Below are 18,984 nucleotides of genomic sequence, written 5' to 3' on the forward strand. Positions count from 1 at the left end.
GCCAATTTGCCTTTAAAATTGGCAAAATATTTCTGACATGCCCCTCCCTCACATCCCTTCAGTGACCTCTCACCAGGCTTTATGTTGACTCCGTCCACCCCCACGCTCTCACCTTCTGCGTCCAAACCCTCCACGCCCAGCTCCCCAGCCCATCTGGCCCCGTGGTCAGGGAGTGCCTTCTCGGAGCATTTGGCACAGAGCCGGTCCTGTGCAGTTAAAGACATTAGCGCGCCTTGTGCAGAAGTGAGGTCAATACGTGCAAAGCCCCAGTCCGGCGATCTCTGGTGCTCTCCTGGATCGGGTTGAACGCTCCTTGAGGGCAGTCTCCTGCATAAACATCTTGGCGTTTCCTAGCACTGAGCCCCGAGCAAGTTCTCCAGTACCTGCTAGGAGGAGTCCCCAGCGCGAGGAAGGCTCTCACACAGCCCCATGTGGTGCCCTTGTCCTCCCAGGGTCACTGGCTCAGGGCAGGCTGCTGCTGGGGGCTTCGCTGTCCCCTGGCAGTGCTCCCTGCCATTGTTCCTCCATTGTCGCTCCCTCCGCAGAGTGAGGCAGGAGCTCCCCCAGCACCTGCCGGAGGTGGACTCTCTTCCGATGAAGAGGAGGGGACCAGCTCTCAGGCAGAAGCATCGAGGATCCTGGCTGCCTCCTGGCCCCAAAACCGAGAGGCTGAAGAAGAGCAGAAGCCAAAGTGCCCTAAGAAGACCAAGAGGGAGAAGAAGGCAGCGGCCTCCCACCTGTTCCCCTTTGAGCGGCTGTGATGGCAATGGCCACCTGTCGAACCCTGTGCTGTGCGGGCCCCGCACCTGCCCCGGGGAAGGCGCCGGCCCTCGTGGCGGTGGTGTCTCTGAAAAGGCCTAGATGCAGCATGTGCCGCGGACAAGGGCCCGGGGACACGGGTCAAGGTGAAGTGGTGCTGTGGGTCTGCTCTGGCCCTGGGCCTTGTCACATAGATGCGGGGTAGGGCTTTCTATGCTTTGAGCTACAGAACACTTCCCAGGAGACTGCCCTGCCACCTAGACATCGGTCAGCCCCTCTTTGGAAACGAGTCCGTTTTTTTTACAGAAACCACTGGGCAGTTTAAAATTTGTACCAGTCCCTTCTTCCAGGTGAGTTCTTCCATCTATCAGACCCTCGTGCTTTTGCCTCTCCTGCAGACGTGGGACCCTTTCTCTGCAGGCCGCGCCGTGCCCCCTCAGCCAGGTGTGCTAACACCGCCCCGTGGTGTGGGGAGCAGGTGGGGAGTGCGGGCAGCTCACATTGTGGTGGTGGGGTCTACTTTTCGAAGTATTTCAGGGTGACAGAAGACTCGAACAAAGCTAAAATCAGGAAAGAAAAGGAAAAACTGAGAGTTAAAGAAATGTTAGTCAAAGTGGATCAGTGTTCAACTAGATTTTATTCATTATGGATAAGTTTATAAAAGCTCTATGCATTGTAGATATTCAGGAGAAACAACTTTTATAACATTTTGAGGAAAAAATAAAACATTTATCTAAAAAGACTAAGCCGTGCGTTTTCTTCCAGATTTATGGTCAGCTCAGAACATGCCCGCATGACAGTGATGTGCGCCCATGTTGAGACTTAAGACAGGTTTTGTTCTCAGGCAGACCGGGAACTCATCATTCCACGCGTGGAAATCTTCCTACGTTTAAGTGAGGAGAGACGTTACTTAACCTCGGACGGGAGCCATTAAAAATATGAGCCAGTTCCATCCAAGGGAAACAAACAAAACACTTGGGGCGTGACTCATCTGCCGCCAGGGCTTGGCCGGAGGGCTGGTGTTGAGAAACAAACGGGGTTGCCACGGAAACCACGGGGCCTCGGCTTCCGCACCATAGCCCACTCTTGCCTGGAAGTAAGCAACTTGTCACTCGGGCAGATGTCCGCCTTGCAGGCGTCATGGAACTGAACCTCAGGTCTGAGAAGAGAAGGTTTTGGGAAATCACCTGCTTCAGATCTTGTCACAAAAAGTACACAAATTGTCAGCTCCAGGGTGGACAGCAGCTGCCCACTGCTTCCGAACAGGAGGCAAAAGGGAAAAGCTCCCGTGCCATCCGGCAGGCATTGCGTGGGCTTGAGCTCAGAGGCCTCGCCGCGCCGAAGGGAGGAAAGCATCATCACCCTTTTCTAGATGAGGAAGCTGAGACCCAGAGATCGCAGACTGGCCACTGTCACACAGCCAGGCGGTGGCAGGCTTGGGGCTGGAACTGGGGTCTCTGCCAACCTAAAGCCCGGGGGAGAGGGGGTGCTGTCGCATGGTGTCCCCTTGTGGCTGCAGCCACCTCTTCTGACGCATTCTGAAGCTGGGGGAGGTTTGAGTCCTTTCAATCAGTCCAAAACAAAGTGGGCTTTGGTAGGTAAGGCTTCTAAGTGCTAAAAATATCAAATTGCCCTTTTAAGAAAAATTGAAACCTATTTTAACCACTAAAGGTACTTAGAACTGAATCCTAAAAATTCATATGGTTTTTAATCAGTTCCATGGCCAAACTTTAAGATAGAAATTTCAAAAAAGTAATGGCAAGATCCTATAAAAGCTATCAAAAAATTTATTTTCAATTTTTATCCAAAAATACAAAGATAATACAAATTTCATGATTTCCCAGACTTCAAATATTTAACATTCTTTTGCTCTTTAAAAACATACTGAAATTTGTAGTAATTTAAAATCTGTACTAGAAAAAGTCGCACAAACCAAATCCCACAGATTTTGTATGTAGCCACCACCTAGTTGTACTGTTCTCCAGAAGCATCCTTTAAGAGTCGAGAGATGCGGTGACAACTGCAGTAGTGAATACTGTTTCGGTTCTGAAGTCCAGGTGAGTCCTCTCTGGGCGGGCTGCTGTCAGCGTGAAGAATCTTCAGCCGCCCCGCAGGCCTCGCAGGCTAGCGCGAAACGGCTAGGCTGCTGCTGCAGGGTCCGATCGCCGAACCACCAGCTAACCTGCGAGAGCAGCCACTCCCAGCCAGGCAGAACAAGTCCAGGTCCTAAAAAGATACACGGTACACGAAGGATCTTCTAACCACCAAGGTGACAGCGTACTTGGTCTTCAGCAGGGGCGAGAGGGAATGGGGTGCAGCGCAGGTGGACTGTACGTGGGCGTGAAGCCGCAGACGGGGACGTGACAGGAGTCACTCGGAGGCGGGCGCCCGGGCCCAGCGGCCAACGTGAAGCCCCCCCCATGAAAGGAATGAGGCCTGAGAGCGACACAAGCCTCAGGCCTCCGGGAGGTTCCTACTTCAGGTTAATGGGGGTCACTATGGGGGAGCCCACTCAGGGTCAGAAAGCTTTCCTTTCAGGGTTGGCTAAAAACTCAATTCATCTGCAAGGGAATCGGCAGTTTCTGCTGCCAGAGGATGAAAGGAGATGCCTTTCTCCGCCTCGTACCAATTCCCGTCTCCCCCCAGAGTGCAGTCCCTTGGCTAACGCTGGCTTCAAAAGCATCTCCAAGCTGAGCACTGACAGAGGTAACTTCTTTTAAACCCGTGAGTCACAGCCCTGTTGAATACCTTCCATTAACGCCAACGGACAGATGAAAAGGAGTTTTCTGTAACAGTCTGAACTCATCATTCAAGCAGCGCTTTGTTTCTTTAAAGCGGATTGGAAACAAGTCCCTCCTCAGGCAGGAGAAAACCCACGGAGCGTAACACAGGCCAACACTGCCGACGGGACCTCTGGAAATCCTACACACGAAGAAGTTTCTGGCCAAACCATAAAATACATGTCAAGCCCAACGAACGTCCAATGTCCCTCACCATGACCTCAGTGGTGTTCCTCTGTTTTAAGTACCGAGGCGGGTCCTATGCCCAGGCTGGGGTGTGGCCCCCATGGCACTGCGCAGAGAGAGCCGAGCTGGCCCCGTGGGCTCACGGAGTGGGGGGCAGCTGTGGCAGAGGAGGGGCAGCGAGCGATCGGGCGGCAGGTCTGTGCGGCGTGTTACCACCTCCCTGTCGGCAGACTTCAGCGAAGCGACACACGTGACATGGTCCCGAGAGAAGGGAAGGAAGCAGGGAGAACGCAGGTCACCGCCAGGCAGGAGCTGCCTTCTGCTCACAGGGCCGCCCACGGGCAAGCAAAAGGGCGGGCAGGACGTGAAGCGGTGAGCGCCAGACCTGACAGGCACGCACACTGCCAAGTCTGGCCCCTCGACCAGTGGAGCAGACGTGGAGTCCAAGACTGACTCGGGGTCAAGGGGGGGGCGGGGGGGCCGGATCCTGAGGATCACGCAGGTGGGGGGCGGGCGCCAGGCCGGAGTCACTCGAGCTTCTTGGCTGGCACCCGTGTCCGAGCAATGATGATGGGCACCAGGGCCAGCGAGCCGATGAAGAGGGCCCACAGGGGCCGGTAGAAGAGCCAGCCGGCGGCCACGGTCAGCAGGGTCAGCGAGGTGGCCACGCAGAACGCAAAGGCTTTCAGGCCGATGTTGACCAGGTCTCGGAAGACGGGGAACCAGTCCACTGTGAGGAAGAGAAAGGTGGTGAGGCTCCCGGGGCCACCACGCTCTGCGTCACGTGAGGTGAGCAGATCATTCCCGTCTGTAGACCAGGATGGGCCCCCGTTGCCTGGTCTGGACAGGAGAGGGCTCAGGGCGGAGGGCAAACGGCCTCCCATGAGAGTTGGAGCGTCCACAGAAGGCACGTACTGTGCACCGCTCCAGGGGAGCAGGCAGGTGGACGTGCCCAGTCGCCTCTAAAACGATGGATGTTACCCTCAGTCTGCGGCCAATAGAAGACATCTACCCATATGGTGGCACGTTCCATTTGCTGCACGTTCGCGGACTGGGCAGAACCTTCTGTGGGTGCCTATGTGGGCTCCTCGGCCATTCCTGGAGGCATCTGTTCATTCAAGTCATTACCAATGACCTCTGTGCCCAGCTCTGTGCAGGGCGGAGGGAAATAAATTCGCTAAGCCAGCCCCCCACCTCGAGGATCTCACTGGCCACTGGCCTAGTATGGTAAAGTCTAGGATCCAGCTAATCCGTCTGCACTCACGCTGTCCTTGGCCTGTCTACCCCCTCCAGGCTGGCATTCCATAGCTGACGTCAGTCCGTGCGCGGACTCTTTCCTCAGTTCCAGGTGGCCCCAGTGGTCTGCTGCCACTGGGTTTGCAAAGGCCTGCTGCCCCGCCATGACTACAGGACCCTGCAGGCCACCTCTTGGCTCTTCTTGGTCTGTCCCCACATATACCCCACCTTGGCCCTCCTAACAAGCAGAGTTTGTGTTTTTGTGCATTGACCATGCGTCGGGCACTATGTGGACCATCTCCTCAAACCCTCACGCCCACCCAGGTAGGCTGGTATTATTCTTACCCTCATTTTACCCACGAGGTCACCAAGGCCCAGGCAGTTCAACTTGCCCAATGTCCTGCAGCTAGAAAGTGCCAGAGCCAAGATTTAAACCCAAGACTGTCTGAGCCCAGAGCCCGAGCTCTTGGCCATGGTTCTGAGCCTTGAGAGGACAGGGACCTTGTCTGTCCTGCTCACTGCAAGGTCTCCGGGGCCTAGAGCGGTGTCCTGCACACAGCAGGCACTCGATAAGTACTTATTGCCCAGAGTGAATGAGTGCTTCTGCCTTGTAGCTTCCCCAGTCACTCCACCTGCACTTCCGACCCCTCTGCACTCTGACATCTGTCCTGGGTCTGGAGCGTCAGCATTCCAGATGAACACAGAATCAGAGGGCCCTCTGAGCCAGACTCCCACCTCCTCATCTGACGATGGGGGACTGAGGCTCCGAGTGGGGAGATGGCCGGACCAAGGTCCCACAGCCAGGAGGGGCTCAGTGCAAAGGAAAGATGGAGGACTGTGATCAGATTGTGATCTCTCCCAAATGGTGCATGAGATCTGGCTGGCTGTTCTGAGCACAACCCAGCTGTCCAGAGAAAGCCTTGGAGGGGAGGAAGTGTCCTCTTCCCGCCCAGCCTGGGAGGTACTGTGGCCAGACCTCTTCCCAGCTGGAAAGGATAAATGGGGGAGAGGTTTCTATGGGGCCCAGTGCAGGCTGGATGGAATCATCAGACTGGGCACGGACACACTGGGGTAAAGGCTTGTGGGCAAGTCCCCCGAGACATGCCATCCTCCCAGATCAACAGTGTGGGGCCAGCACTTAATCACCCGAGGCCTCAGTCCTATGCCAGGTTGGGTCATTTGGCAGCTGCTGGGCTCACGGGTGCCGACTCTGGCCAAGCGAGCGGCCCAGCGCTCTGCCTGGCACTCCGACTTGTTGGCTGCCCCCAGTCGAGCCCAGGTCTTGGGGTGGGGGAGGGAACCATTACGGTTTGGGGGTATTTCCTATTTGCCAAACATTCACAAAACTGCCCATGAGGTGTGAGGTAACTGAAGCTGAGACAGGAAAGGGAATGGCCCAAGTGTCCAGAGCTCTGACGTAACCGATTTCAGGTCTGGCACGCTGCAAACGCTGGCTAGTCACCTCACCGTGCCCGTTCACTTGTGGAGTGCAGGGCTAAAGGAAGGAGCAGGTGAGCTGGGGACAGATGGGCCAGACCCTCCGACCACGGGGCCTAGACCAGCCTCCCAAGCGTTAGCAATCCCCACCCCCACCCCTGAAAGCATCTGTTCGTCGTGTCTGCCTTCTTCGGCCCGTTCGTCCCAGTGCTGTGGGGTGGGACACAGACGTGGGCCCCGTGCCGTCTCCGCCCCGAGGAGCACTGCAGCAGGCCGGAAAGGGCCATGGGTGACATGAGAAGCACAGAGCAGGCACACGGGCTGCACGAGGACGAACAAGACCCCCCGACCTGTCTCTGCACACCTACCCAGGGTGTAGAGAATCCGGGTCATGAGGTTGAGGCCCATAAACATGGCCATCCAGCCAGCGGCCCGCAAGCCCCACGTCTTCACGGAGTTGCTCTTCCGTTCTCTATGAAACACCTCCTGCAGGACAAGGTGGGGAGGGGGTGTCACGCCTCATGTCTCTGAGGGGCCCCCAGCCTTCCCAGTTGGCAGGGCAGGCATCAAGGGGTGCACTCCACACCAACCCAGGAGCCGTTGGCCGTTTCTGAGCAGACCAGGGGAGGCGAGGGCACGTCTCCTGCCTGGGCCTAAGCGTCGGCCCGTCCGGCACAGCACAGGACGGGGCAGAAGCCCTCTATGTGGAAGGGAGGAAGTCCCTGGGCCGCTGCCTCAGCTGGAATGAAGCCGGCCCTCCTCACAACAGTGCTTCCTTCCCGGGGTCAGGGACCACCATCCCTGACAGCGTCGTGTGCGGTGCTGCACCGCGGACGTTCCTCACGGGATTCCGGGATGCCTCGCTCTCCGCGTTCCCCCGCTTCTCTGCGGGCTGGGCTGCCCTCTGCACTTCTGTGGTGGCTTCGGTCTCGTGCCCTCCCGGCCAGCTCCATCCACTTCGCCGGCGCCTCCCCACCAGTGCCCTCCGGTCTCCAGCTGCAGCCCACGAGCCGTCCAACAGTCCAACACCGACCCAGCAGCCTCCCCCACCTGTTCCTCTTTGTCACGTCAACCTGAGCGAATGCTGCAGCCACCTCCCGCCTGCACAAGCCAAAACTGGGGTGTCACACTTGGCTCGTTCCTCCCCACAGGGACCACCTCACATCCGGCCCATCAGCAAGTCCTGTCAATGCTGTGTCCACGTTTCCCAGATCGCTCACCACCGGCACCCTCTCTGGCCAGGACGACTGCTGGAGCCTCCTCCCCACTGGCCTTCCTGCTTCTGCTACCTTCTCCCCACCGCCACCTGCCAACACCCTGCCACCTGTCCTGGGACCAGGCCGAGTGTCTTCCTCCTGCCTCGGGGCCTTGGCACATGTGCTAGCTCCGCCTAGAGCAGGCTTGCCCACAGTCCTGCCTGGCCAGCTCCTACACATTCTTCTGGTGTTGGCCTGAATGCCACTTCTTTAGAGAGCCCCCGCCCCCCACTGTCATTATCTAGGACAGTAACAGTAACAACAGCTAACACTTAATGCCTAACACCTATTAGTGGCTGTCCTCGGTGCTTTCCAGTATTGCTTTACTCAATCCTCAAACTAACTTCACAACGTAGACACACTTATCTCCAGTTTACAGATAAGGAAACTGAGGCTCGGAATAAATGGATGTGTAATCTTTACAACAACCGCATAAGACAGGGATCATAATTCTCTTATCCTCCAAGAGGATAAACAACTGGCTCAAGGTCCTGTAGCCTGCGGAAGGCAGAGCGGGCCTTGAGCTGGGGCCGTCTCCAGTGTGCACACTTGTCCACACAGAACCCCTCCTGCCTCTGGGACTGGAATCTGGGCATCCTGCCTCACAGGGTCTGGGTTCCTCCTCAGGGCTTGCACCACCTCTTCGGCTCAGGACCTTCTCTCCCCACTTGGCAGAGACCCCAGACCCATGCCGAATGCCCAGGGTGGTTAGCCCAGTCTGAGCCCTCCCTCCTGGGAGATCTGGAGGCCACTTCTCTCTGGGGGGACAGTTCAGAGACCCAGGCCTCCACCTGCAGGAGGCTGTGTGTGGGGTGGGACCAGAGCTGCAGGATAGAGAGGCTTGGGCAGGGCCTCCTAATTTTAGAAACTCCCTGAGAGCTGCCGATGGAAAGGGTGACTCATGCCCACCGAAGCGGGAGGTGGCAGCCCCGCCCTGAGGCTGGTAACTGGGCCCCTGAGCTGCAGCCCCCCACACCCTGGGTCTGGATCAAGGAGAAGGCGAGGCCAGTCACCCCCTGGGGATGGGGGCTGAAGTGAGAAGGACGGCAGCTGAAGGCCTAGTAACAGGGTCAAAGGGCCAGAGCTACGCCCCGCCCCCTGCCCACTATCTTTCCCTTTCCAAGCCTTTACGGATTGAGAAGTCCTGCGGTCCTGCTCCAGGCAAGGACAGAACTTCCCACCTGCGACACACTGCGCTCATCAACAATGCAAAACGATTTTTCCATTAAAGAGAACAGTTTCTGCCTAGAGAAGAAAGGCTAAGTTTCAGGACATGAAACCGAACTACACATAACTGGCCCAAGGATGGGAGTCAGGTGACGCATGGCCCTCCCCAGTTTACAGATGCGGACGGGTGGGGGGTGGGCAGCCCTCACTTCCGTCCCAGAACTCTGCAGCTCCAAATCCCCCCACAGTCCCCTGATACTCTGAAAGAAGCCCCACACCCTTCGGGGGTCCCCTGCCCGCTGGGCAGCCCCGCCTCCCCAGCCCGCCTCCTGTCTGGGCGGCATCCACACGGGTACTCGTGGTGCTCCCGTTCCTACCTCAGTGACTGCCTGACCCCCCCCCCCCNNCCCGCCCCCCCCCCCCCACGCTGCCGGCTTTGACCCCTTTCTCTTCGCCTGTGACGCAGCAAAACTGTCACTCAGAGAGGCCTCCCCTGACCACGGTCACAGTCAATCTCCCGTCCCCCTGGCTGAGTTTCAGGGCACCGGCCCCACCCCCGTCCACAACACTCAGCACGAGGGGGTCCTCATTCACTGGGTCTTCGGGACGAGTCCCNCCCCCCCCCCGCAGGAGACGGGAAGCCTGAGTGGAGGGCTCTGCTGTGCCCCCTCTCCTGTTCTTCGTGCCGCACAGTCTGCTGCTCACACGGGGAGACTCACTCCTTCCGTCTCTTCTCCCCGCCTCATTGAGCGGCTGTGCCCTCTCGTGCGGGCACTGACTGACCACGGGCAGGGAGAGGGAGGGAGGGAGCCAGCTGCCCCTCCCCCACAGAGATGGGCAGCAACTCACCTCTGCTGAGAAGTCCCCGTGGTGCAGGAGAAGCAAAGTGTCCCCAGACTTGGTGGAGTAGGGGAGCAGCTGGTCACCCCGCTGCCGGGCGATCACAGTGACCTGGTCAGAGACCTTAGCGTCAGAGCTGAGGGCATCAGCCGGCCTGGCCCAGCAGCCCTCGCACTGTGTGCCCGCTGGGGGAGTGAGTGAGGAGACCCTGCCAGCCCGGAGCTCGGCAGGGGGGTTTCATTCCAAGTGCGGGGGTGGCCCCGGCGCAGCAGCCTGCATCAGGGTGGGGCGGGGGCCAGGGCTGGGACTGCAGGTGACAGGGTCAGGCACCTGAGACCAGGAGTTACAGACCAAAAACTAGGGGCCGGGGGAAGAAAAGCTGCATGCAATTGGCAGAACTCTCACAGGTATCATTAGGAGGTCCCTGGAAAGCAGCAGGGGAAAGACCCCGTAACATGGGGGCCACGGATGCCACGGACAGTGCGGAGCACACAGGGCTCTGAAGCCGCTCAGAAGCATGCCCGCATGGCCTAGGGGAAGGGCCCCGAGCACTCGGGGCACTGCACAGGGGAAGGCTAGGAGACCCTGCCTGGCTGTGCCCTGGGGAAGCCGGTTACCACGTGAGCTGGGCCCAGGTCAGGGTCATCGCCGCTCAGCCCAGCGTAGGAAAAGGACACGCGCAGGTCTCCGACCTGGGGGTAGAAGAGAAGTGGGCTGAGTGAGGCCGGGAGCAGCCACCCTCGAACCCCAAAGCTCACACGCTCTTCCGGCCTCCACACTGTTGCCCAGGTGGTCCCATCACCTCGAGGCTTCTCCCCTCCAATCTCATTCCGCCAAGCGGATTCAACTGAACCAAATCCGTATCCCAAGCAGGAAGGTGCCTCCTGTGTGCTGTCCAAGGGGCAGCACTCCCAGGGCCCTGATCTCCGCTACGTGAACGGCCCAAGCCCCTGCGTACCTCCGGATACTTGGGGTTTTCGCTGTGGTAGAAGTAGTCTCCCCGGCGAATGATGTCCACGTGCGGGTCCTCCAGCTTGGACAGGCTCAGCGGTTTGAAGTTGTCAACTTTGTCGATGAGGCCTGAGAAGTGTGCAGTAGTTCCAACAGTTTGTGCGAACAAACCCCCCCAGCCCCGCCCCCGATCTGCACACTCCTCGGCCGGACCTCCTTCCCACCAGGAGCGCCCTTTCCAAACCCTCCTTCCATACTGCCAGCCCCCATCCGTCTCCGCCTCCTCCAGGAAGCCTCCCTGCCCACCGTCTGGGCCAGCGGGAGCCACTGCAGCTCTGGGAACAGCCTGAGCCCTGCACTCTTTCTGCCTCAGATGCAGTCACCGGCCTGCACCTGGCTCCCCAGCTGCATGCGGTCCCTTGAGGCCACGGCTGCCTGGCACAGCAGCCACCAGCTGAGCGACAGTGCAGGTGGCAGACGAGCCAGGCCCTGGAGCATCCTGGTGGAGCACTGGGCCTCCACCCCTCCTCCCTCACCCTGGCTACCTGGGGCCTGTGTTTGCTCTCCCACCCCAGGACTTACTGTGGCCGGCGGCACCACCTTGTCCCTGGAAAGCCTCTCTTTGGAGTCACTTGGGTGGGGAGGGACACCTGCAATGAACTGCTAGGTGCTGGGTGGGGCTCAGAGGGGGAGCCCTTGGGGGGCAGCCTTGTCTCTACCTCCGGCTCTGGGGCTGCTTAAGGCGGGGCTCTCAGCTCTGTCTGGTCAGATCAGGCACCAGCAGGGCCTAGTAGTTATTCTCTGGAAGAGACCATGTTTCAGAGCAGCCTGGCTGGGGTGGGGCTGTCCTACACAAGTCCCCCACCTCCTGGGGACCTGTCTTCCCTCTGGCCCCCGGCCCAACGTACGACGCCGGGACCGTGCAGGCTGATCCCACACCCACCCAGCGCAGCAGGGACCCCAGCTCCTAGGAGGTGGCCAAGTAGAAACACAGGGCCTCTGGGTGCCGCTGGCTCATCCGAAGGGGCAAGAGACTCACCTGCCGAGAGGAAGAATCTGCCAATCTGGACGAAGGGGGCTGTTGCCGTGAACGACTCCACCGCCATCGCGCTGTGGGAGAGAGAAGGAGCTATTGGCAGGGCAGGGCGCCGGCCGGGAGCTCTCCGCTCTCTTCGGGTTATGCCAGGCAGGGGTCCCGCCCAGGGGGCTCCTGCAAGTCCAGACCAACCCAGGTACTGTGGACATCTTGTCTTCACCAGACCTCCCCCCTGGGATGCTCCTGTCCCCCTCACCTGAGTGGAGCGCCCTCCTCCCGTCTCGTATCCCCCAGAGCTTCATACCTCCTTGCCTAGAGCCCTACCGGCCTGTCCCGCCCCAGCCACCGGTTGTCAGATGGACCTTCTGTGGACTTCACACCCTCCCTGAGCCTTCCCGGTCCCAGGGAGTTCCCGAGCCCCACTGCGCACACTCAAAGCCCCTGCTGGCACAGCCCTGCCCACGGCTCCAGCCACACTCTAGCGCTAAGCCCATTTCACCACCCCCGTATCTCTGAGCTAACTGCCCTCGGCCAAAATCCTACAAAGGCCCACATCAAATTCCACTGCCTTCTGAAAGCCCTTCCTGATTGTCTTCCCACCCCCATGGCTATTAACAAAACGCTTCCCCGGTGCTGGACGTGCAAGTCCCTTCAGACGCTCAGTCCAGGCCTTACATTCCCGACTAGTTTGAGGGGAGCCTGTGGGGGCTCAAGAGGTCAGGTCTTGCCTCCGTGTTCCTGGTGCCCAGCACCAGGAGCTGGCCTCAGAACTATGTCCCAGACTTTCGTCAGCTCATGAGGCAGAAGGAACTCAATCCCATCACTCAGATGAGGAAGCTGAGGCTGGGACCTGCGAGTGGCCGGCAAGACCATGCTCAGGCCTGGCCACCCAGCTCTCACCTGGGGTTCTTGTGGCCAATCTCTCGGTCGAAGTTTCTGCTGTTGACGATTTCTGACCTCCATTCGGTGTCTGTCACAGGGAGAGGGGAACAACTCAGAAACTATTGTAAGAGTGGCCACGTGTCTGAGGCCCACTGGCTCAGTGTCCTTTTATCCAAGCCTGTGGCCACTCCAGGGCCAAAGGGATGGCTCCTGGGGCCTCGCTGGATGGATGGAAGAGCAGGACTCTGAGGACTGGCACCCAGGGTTCCCGATGCCTCGTTCCACTCCTTCCCCCCTGCCGTCAGCCTCCACTAAGGGCAGAGACCACAAGTGTGCGGGGATGGGGGGGCCCCGTACTCACTGTAGGAGTACCTTGTCTCTGTCTTCACCTGCCCATCTTCGGTGTACTCCCTGCGGGGAAAGCACAGGCAGCCCCAGAGTCAGCCTATCACCCCGGAGCCTTTCCCATCTCTAAGCATCTGCAGCTGGAAGTACCTTGGGGCGACCAGGTCAAAATCCCTAACTCCACCCCTCAAAGGTCCACACTGGAGAAAAGAACTTTCTCATTATGAGCTGAAATGTGCCTCCACTCGGCCCACACCAAGGGCTTCAGCCCTGCCCTCGGGGCTCAGAGACCTGGCTGTACCCTCTGCTCCAGGACAACCCCATGGAGGCCCCCCTCCAGCTGCCCTGGCTCCCCTAGCCACCTCCCCACCCCTCACTCACAATCCGTGCTGCTTAGCTCCAAGTGACCCCCACCTGCCTAAGGACACCTGCCCTCAGACTTGTGCTAGAATGGACAGGACACAAGCTGGGGCCACCTCTGCTCTGGCCTGGGAGAGAACACAGAGCCCACACATAGGAAAGCACCGTCTGCAGCCTGGATCTGGGCATGTGTTGGGCCCGGGCATCCCCGGATGACGTCCTGCACAAGGGGGCTAATTCATCCTCCCTCCTCCTTGGAGCCACTCTCATTAGATTTCTGCCACCTTCAAACAAATGATCACTGATGAGGAATTTCGGGATAATCTGACATTTCTTGGACAGGAAGATTTAATACTTAAATTTCAGGAGTGTCAAAATCAAAAGTCGCCTGCATCATATCCTAACATCTGTATCTCCGTTAGCCCTGCTTGAGGCTTCGGTCCCTGGCGCCTCACCTGGACTCCTCGGTCTCCACCCACTGGTACATCTCCACGTGCCGTCGCAGCTTCACAGCCGGAAGGTGGACCCCATAGTTTGGATCAGACAAGAGCTTCGAAAAGAATCACACAAGTCAAAAAAAGGGACTACAGGACAAGACTCACATGAGCCCAGGAGGCCGGAGGAAGCGGGACTGGACGAGAGACAGGCACAGAGGACAGGGACAGGACGAAGACTACACGGCTGCTTCGGGTGGGAGAGTCGGGGGAAGCTGCCTGTCCTAAGTCCTTCACACCCACCTTTTGGGGACCGGGAGTCTCACGGTCCCGGCTTGGGCGGCACGGCCCGACAACAGTATATTTAGGGTTCAAACAGGAGAGGTCCGATAACCAGAGGACTTTTCAGCCCCGCACTAGCCACACGTGCTGAGCAGAACTGTTAAAGCACCTCCCTGCGAGCCTCTGGCCGTGTACCAAGCACCAAGCCAAGAGCTTAGCTATCTAATCCCACTGACTCTTCAAAGCTGGCCCCCCAGGTTGTCACAGGTGTTCTCCGCCTTTTACAGATGAAGACGCTGAGACTCGACAGCGATCGGTCCACACAGCTGCTGAGTGGGGCAGCTGGGAGTCACACCCATGCGTCCATCTCCAGAGCCCCTGTGCTCAAAATCCTCAACCAGACAACACCCAGCGATGTGCCCTGAGCGTCTGGTGGGGTCAGCGACCCTCCCCAAACCTACCTTGGACGTCCGCAGGGCCCCAATGATGTGCACCAGCCTCCCCTCGTTCTCCGGGGCCACACTGTGGATGCTCTCAGGGGACACAACAAGTGACAGCCCCTCAGCCAGGGAGGTTGCTGTCTTCAATGCACGGCCCTGTGAGCAAAAAGGAGGATTTCAACTCAGGTGTGGTTCACCACGGTTGTGCTTACTGCGGTGTGTCACAGCAGGATGGGGCCTCGGGAAGCATGGAGACTCATCTCCCCATCTTACAGTTGGAAAACCGAGGCCTTGCAAGGGCACAGGTGGAACTGGAGCCAAAGACTCCTGCTTTGCCAGGCAGCCCTCTTCCTGCTGCACACCCCACTCCCCTAATTCTCAGCACTACCTCATGCTGGGAACAGCTGGTGCTTTTGTCTGCTGTGTGCCCCTTCCCCCATCTTCCTCTGCCTTCTCCCTTCACCCCCTCAGTCCTTGTAGTTTATATGGGCCCGTCCGTACTGCTGCCCAAAACATGTGACCCAGGCCTAGCCAATCAGAAGATGGGTCCACTGTCCATGGGGATTAATTCAGAGAGAGGACTGAGACAAGCCGGGACACTGAGACATCTCTCTGCAACTGTTGCTAAATTGATTTTGGAAGAGATGCGGCTGCTAAGCTGTTTGGATGTGACCCAGGAGTTGCTGGGCCACCTTAAACACCACAAAGGAAGAGCCTGTCAAAGAAAAATCCATAAGAGAGAAAAAGAGGCAGCAGATGGAAAAATGGAGATTCCTAGTAACCCAACATGAACACCTGGATCCAGCCATGCCTGAAGCTGTTGCTACCGCAGGATTTCAGGCATGTGAACCAATCCATTCATCTTCCTACTTAGGTCAGTTATGAGATAGGTCACAAGGGAAAGAATTCTGACTAATTCAGCACCATCACCCTCGCCCTCACCCCACCTATTGTAAAATCTAGGCCCTATTACCACATCCGGCCTCTGGATTTATAGCCTTTGGTCTCTAATACTGCAGGGACCCTCACTCTGCACAAAGGGATGCCAGACATTTTACCTCATTGGTGAAAATTAAGTAGAAGGAGAGCAGGAAGGTCATGAGCCCCACAAACATCCCACCCGAGGTCTCGCTGAGCCGTTCCAAGAAGCCTGGCTGCGGGTTGGTTGTCGTTTTGACATGTTCTCTCCTGTTAGTCGTACTGGAATACTGAGGAAAAAAATATTTTAAAAAATCAAAATGAAAATCAGTTTTTTAAGAAGTAAATTGAATTTTGCTATTTGTGTATACTGTCTTCATTGAGTTTCAATTACACACAGTAAAAATGCACAGCATACGGTCTGATGGGCTTTGACAAATGCTTACCCCATCTGACTGACATCCAAATCAAGATACGGAACGTTTCTATCATCACAGAACGTTACCTTGTGCCTCTTTCCTGCCAATATTCCCAGCTCCCCACCCCCTAGCGGTAACAACTATTTGAATTTGTATCATTGTAGATTACGGAACCCGATACAAACGGGGCCATCATACAGCACAAAGTCTTTTCCGTCCAGACTCTGAGGAGGGTCACCTACACTGTGGTGTGTGGTGGCAGCCCACTCCTTTACACGGCCAAGCAGCACTCCATCTAGGAGTACGTGTTTGTTGACCCCGTCACCAGTGGATGGGTATTTTGGTTGCTTCCAGTTTTTAGCTCTTATAAACAATGCTTCTGTGAACATTCCTGTACAAGTCTTTATGAAGACCTGTGCTTTCATTTCCCTTGGGTATTGGGTAATGAATACCCACATAGGAGTGAAATTGCTGGATCACAGGGATGATGTGTGTTTTTTAGAAACTGCCAAACTGTTTTACAAAGAGGTTATTAGACATATATTATTAATTCAATTCAACAAACAGTGGCTCGGCCTCCCAAGGGCCATGCTGGGTCTTGTAGGGGTGAGGGGAGGGGATGACAGGCTGTAGGCTACGGAGCTGCAGGCACACACAGTACTAAGCCATGCTGAGTGCTTGGTGAGGAGCAGATCCGGTGCCAAACGAGGGACCCCTTCCGGCAGGGGGTGGGGGGGGGTGTCACAGCAGGCTCCCCGGAGGAGGTGGCATTTGATTGGGATCTCAGAGGCAGACTCTGGAGTAAGGGCGTCCCTAGCAGGGGGACCTGTCTGAGCAATGGGGAGCGAGTAGGAAGTGGTTCTGGGAGCAGAGCTGCCTATCTGCTCTGGCTGGGTCTGGGGAGGAACGGGGTGGAGGGAGATGAGGGCAGCTAGACACATCCAGCAGGTTCATGGGAGGCCTCAAGCTCCAGTGTCAGAGGGTCAGGTTTCGTCCAGCCAATAACAGAAGCATGGTTGAAGTGTGTGTCCGCTGCTGACTATCATCGTCAAGGGCCAAATTCCAGAGCCAGAAGGAGTGGGTTTCAATTCAGGCTATGGGACCTTGGGTGAGCAATTAACCCCTTTATGCCCTCCATTTCCTCCATCAGTAAAATGGGGATAAAAATCCAGTATATAGGGTTGTGGTGAGAACCAAAGGACTTAATCATCAGACAGCTCAGTGCCTAGGACACAGGACATAAGGTACAGGTGCTAAGGGTGGGAATATTATCAGCTTTTCTAGGCTCAGGAACAAAGAGCAATGAGTGATGGAATATAGGTTGACACATAGGCCCTGAAAATTACTTGCTGTGTAACCCTGCATTAGTTTGTCCACCTCTCTGATCCAGTTGACTCACTTATAAAATGGAGATGGTTCACGGTACCCAGGTCGCAGGGCAGTTTTGTTGTCTCACCAGTTAAGAAATTCGGCCACCTCCCTGCTCCACCCCACTATCTTCAGATCCTTCTTCCTCACCAGGCCCGGTGGCCCGTGTAAACGTGCACACAGCTCCTGGATGACTCAGCAAAGGTTGGGCTGCAGAAGACACCCACATACATACACATTCCTTGGCAAAGGTTGGGTGCCAATATACCCCAAGACAGTCTCTGCCCACCGGGGCCATCTGTGTCAGACTGTGAACATCGATTTTTTTTCCCCATGTATCCAGCACCATCTATGCACCAGGCCCTGTGCCAACTTCACACTAACAGATCTCATGACAAAACACAAACCCAGAGTGATTAAGGCCACAAAGCTTCTGAGAGGAGGAAACTGGATTTGCCCCCAGGTCTGCCTGACTCCAAAGCCTGCTGTCTTCAGCATCTTCCCGTGAAGTAGCTGGCCAAGCTGGCTGTGAGTGCCTTCACCTACTGGGGAATTTCTCCATCTGTAAAATACCGTATGGGGCAGACACGAGTCTACCTCTGAGGGCAGGCTGGTCTCCTGACTGTCCTCTCCCCTAGCCGACCTGGGTCTCAACCGCCTCTGGGACTCTTCGAGGTGCAGCGTTCACAGTTTCTAGGTCTCCCAGACAACTCCAATTGAGGCGGAGCACACTAGGGTTGTCAGTGATATAAACCCTCCTCTCCAGGGGTGTGGGGGGCAGAAAGGGCTCTTGGGGACAGAGGAGGGGCTGGAAGGAGGGTGTAACAGGCCAGGGGAGAGTGGCTAGGACACTCCAGCAAAGCAGGAGGGAGGGAGTGTCCTGGGGCTGGCAGGGCACCAGGGCTGGCTCCAGAAGCACTTTCACAGAGGGGAGTGGTGAGTCACCAGACTCTCCCACACCCAGCACCCTGGTGCTCAGTTTGTTGAATGAATGTTGGGCTTAAATCGAAAGGTTCCCGAGACAGGCCGGCTGCAGGGAGAAACGGCCAGCAGGCTTTTGAAGGGAACCAACTTCAGTCACGGCCTCTCTAACCAAACACACCTAGGAAGACAATGCGCCGGGCAGTAGGCAAATACTCCCTCTCACAGTCATTCTAACTCCTCCGCTCCCAATCTCGCCCGCACCCCTTTGCAGCATCACAGCCTCGGTTTACACGCTTCCCTAGGGTGGGGAGCTCCCAGCACGCCCGCACAATCCAGTCTGTCAGTTGATGGACAGCTCCACCTGAGCGGCATCGGCTTCCCCACCCTTCCCGCGGACTGGCTCCCTCGGAGGTCGCGTCCAGCTCTCAGAGCCCGTCCATGAGAAGCGCAAGGGCCCAGGCGGGAACTGAGAATGAAAGGAGGGGCTGCGGGAAGGCGCCTAGCACAAAGAGATCCCAATGCCGGGAACAGCTCCTGAATCTCCCTCCCCGCAAACGTGCGGCCGGACGAGGAGGTCCGGACAAACCAAGAGAGGTGAAGTTCGGACGGGTTAGCTGCCGGAAAGCCGGAACAAGGGCATGCAGAAGTAGATGGGGCTGGCCGCACCGACGAGGGCCAGGCAGGCAGGATGGACTCAGGGGACGTATGGGTGGGGTCCGGCAAACCAGGAGACACTTACGTTCGCGGCCATGGTGGGACCCGGCTGGGCGCTCACCCTCGCTCTGCTCAGTTACGGAAGGCGTTGACGGCCTGAGTGCAGAGCCCAGCGGTCTCTCGCCCGCCGAAGAGCTGCGAAAATCGGCGTGAACCCTAGGATCAGGGAGGACGCGCAAAAGTTGCCGCCCCGTGAGCCACAGCTTTTCTGCCTATGCGCGCCGCACGGCCTCCTGGAAAATGTAGTCCG

General features: G+C 57.4%; 2 protein-coding genes across 4 annotated transcripts in view; one reads left to right on the forward strand and one right to left on the reverse strand.

The window, feature by feature from the left end:
* XPC (XPC complex subunit, DNA damage recognition and repair factor) overlaps nt 1-1,501 on the forward strand; it is a 28,543-nt gene extending 27,042 nt beyond the window's left edge. The window contains exon 16 of the mRNA XM_002920685.4: nt 546-1,501. Coding sequence (XP_002920731.1) covers nt 546-761 — 216 coding nt within the window. The 3' untranslated portion in view covers nt 762-1,501. The remainder of the gene's footprint in view (nt 1-545) is intronic.
* TMEM43 (transmembrane protein 43) lies at nt 1,186-18,967 on the reverse strand. Of its 3 annotated transcripts, none has more exons than XR_004624785.1 (13): nt 18,760-18,967; nt 15,450-15,599; nt 14,413-14,547; nt 13,691-13,785; nt 12,892-12,941; nt 12,549-12,618; nt 11,652-11,722; nt 10,620-10,741; nt 10,279-10,353; nt 9,671-9,772; nt 6,767-6,884; nt 2,725-4,455; nt 1,186-1,319 (listed from the first exon to the last, which is right to left on the reverse strand). XR_004624785.1 is itself a non-coding variant. In XM_002920687.4 (12 exons), exons 1-12 carry the CDS (start codon nt 18,769-18,771, stop codon nt 4,253-4,255), a joined length of 1,203 nt encoding a protein of 400 aa, XP_002920733.1. In that variant the 5' UTR covers nt 18,772-18,967; the 3' UTR covers nt 1,381-4,252. The 3 variants fall into 3 exon arrangements, 1 of the variants encoding a protein (XP_002920733.1); XR_004624786.1 differs by lacking the exon at nt 1,186-1,319 and having other exon boundaries at nt 1,381-2,985; nt 3,508-4,455; XM_002920687.4 differs by lacking the exon at nt 1,186-1,319 and having other exon boundaries at nt 1,381-4,455.
* Nucleotides 18,968-18,984: the final 17 nt, after the last annotated feature.

Source organism: Ailuropoda melanoleuca, chromosome 4 (assembly GCF_002007445.2).
Source record: "Ailuropoda melanoleuca isolate Jingjing chromosome 4, ASM200744v2, whole genome shotgun sequence".
NCBI classification, from domain to species: Eukaryota; Metazoa; Chordata; class Mammalia; order Carnivora; family Ursidae; genus Ailuropoda; species Ailuropoda melanoleuca.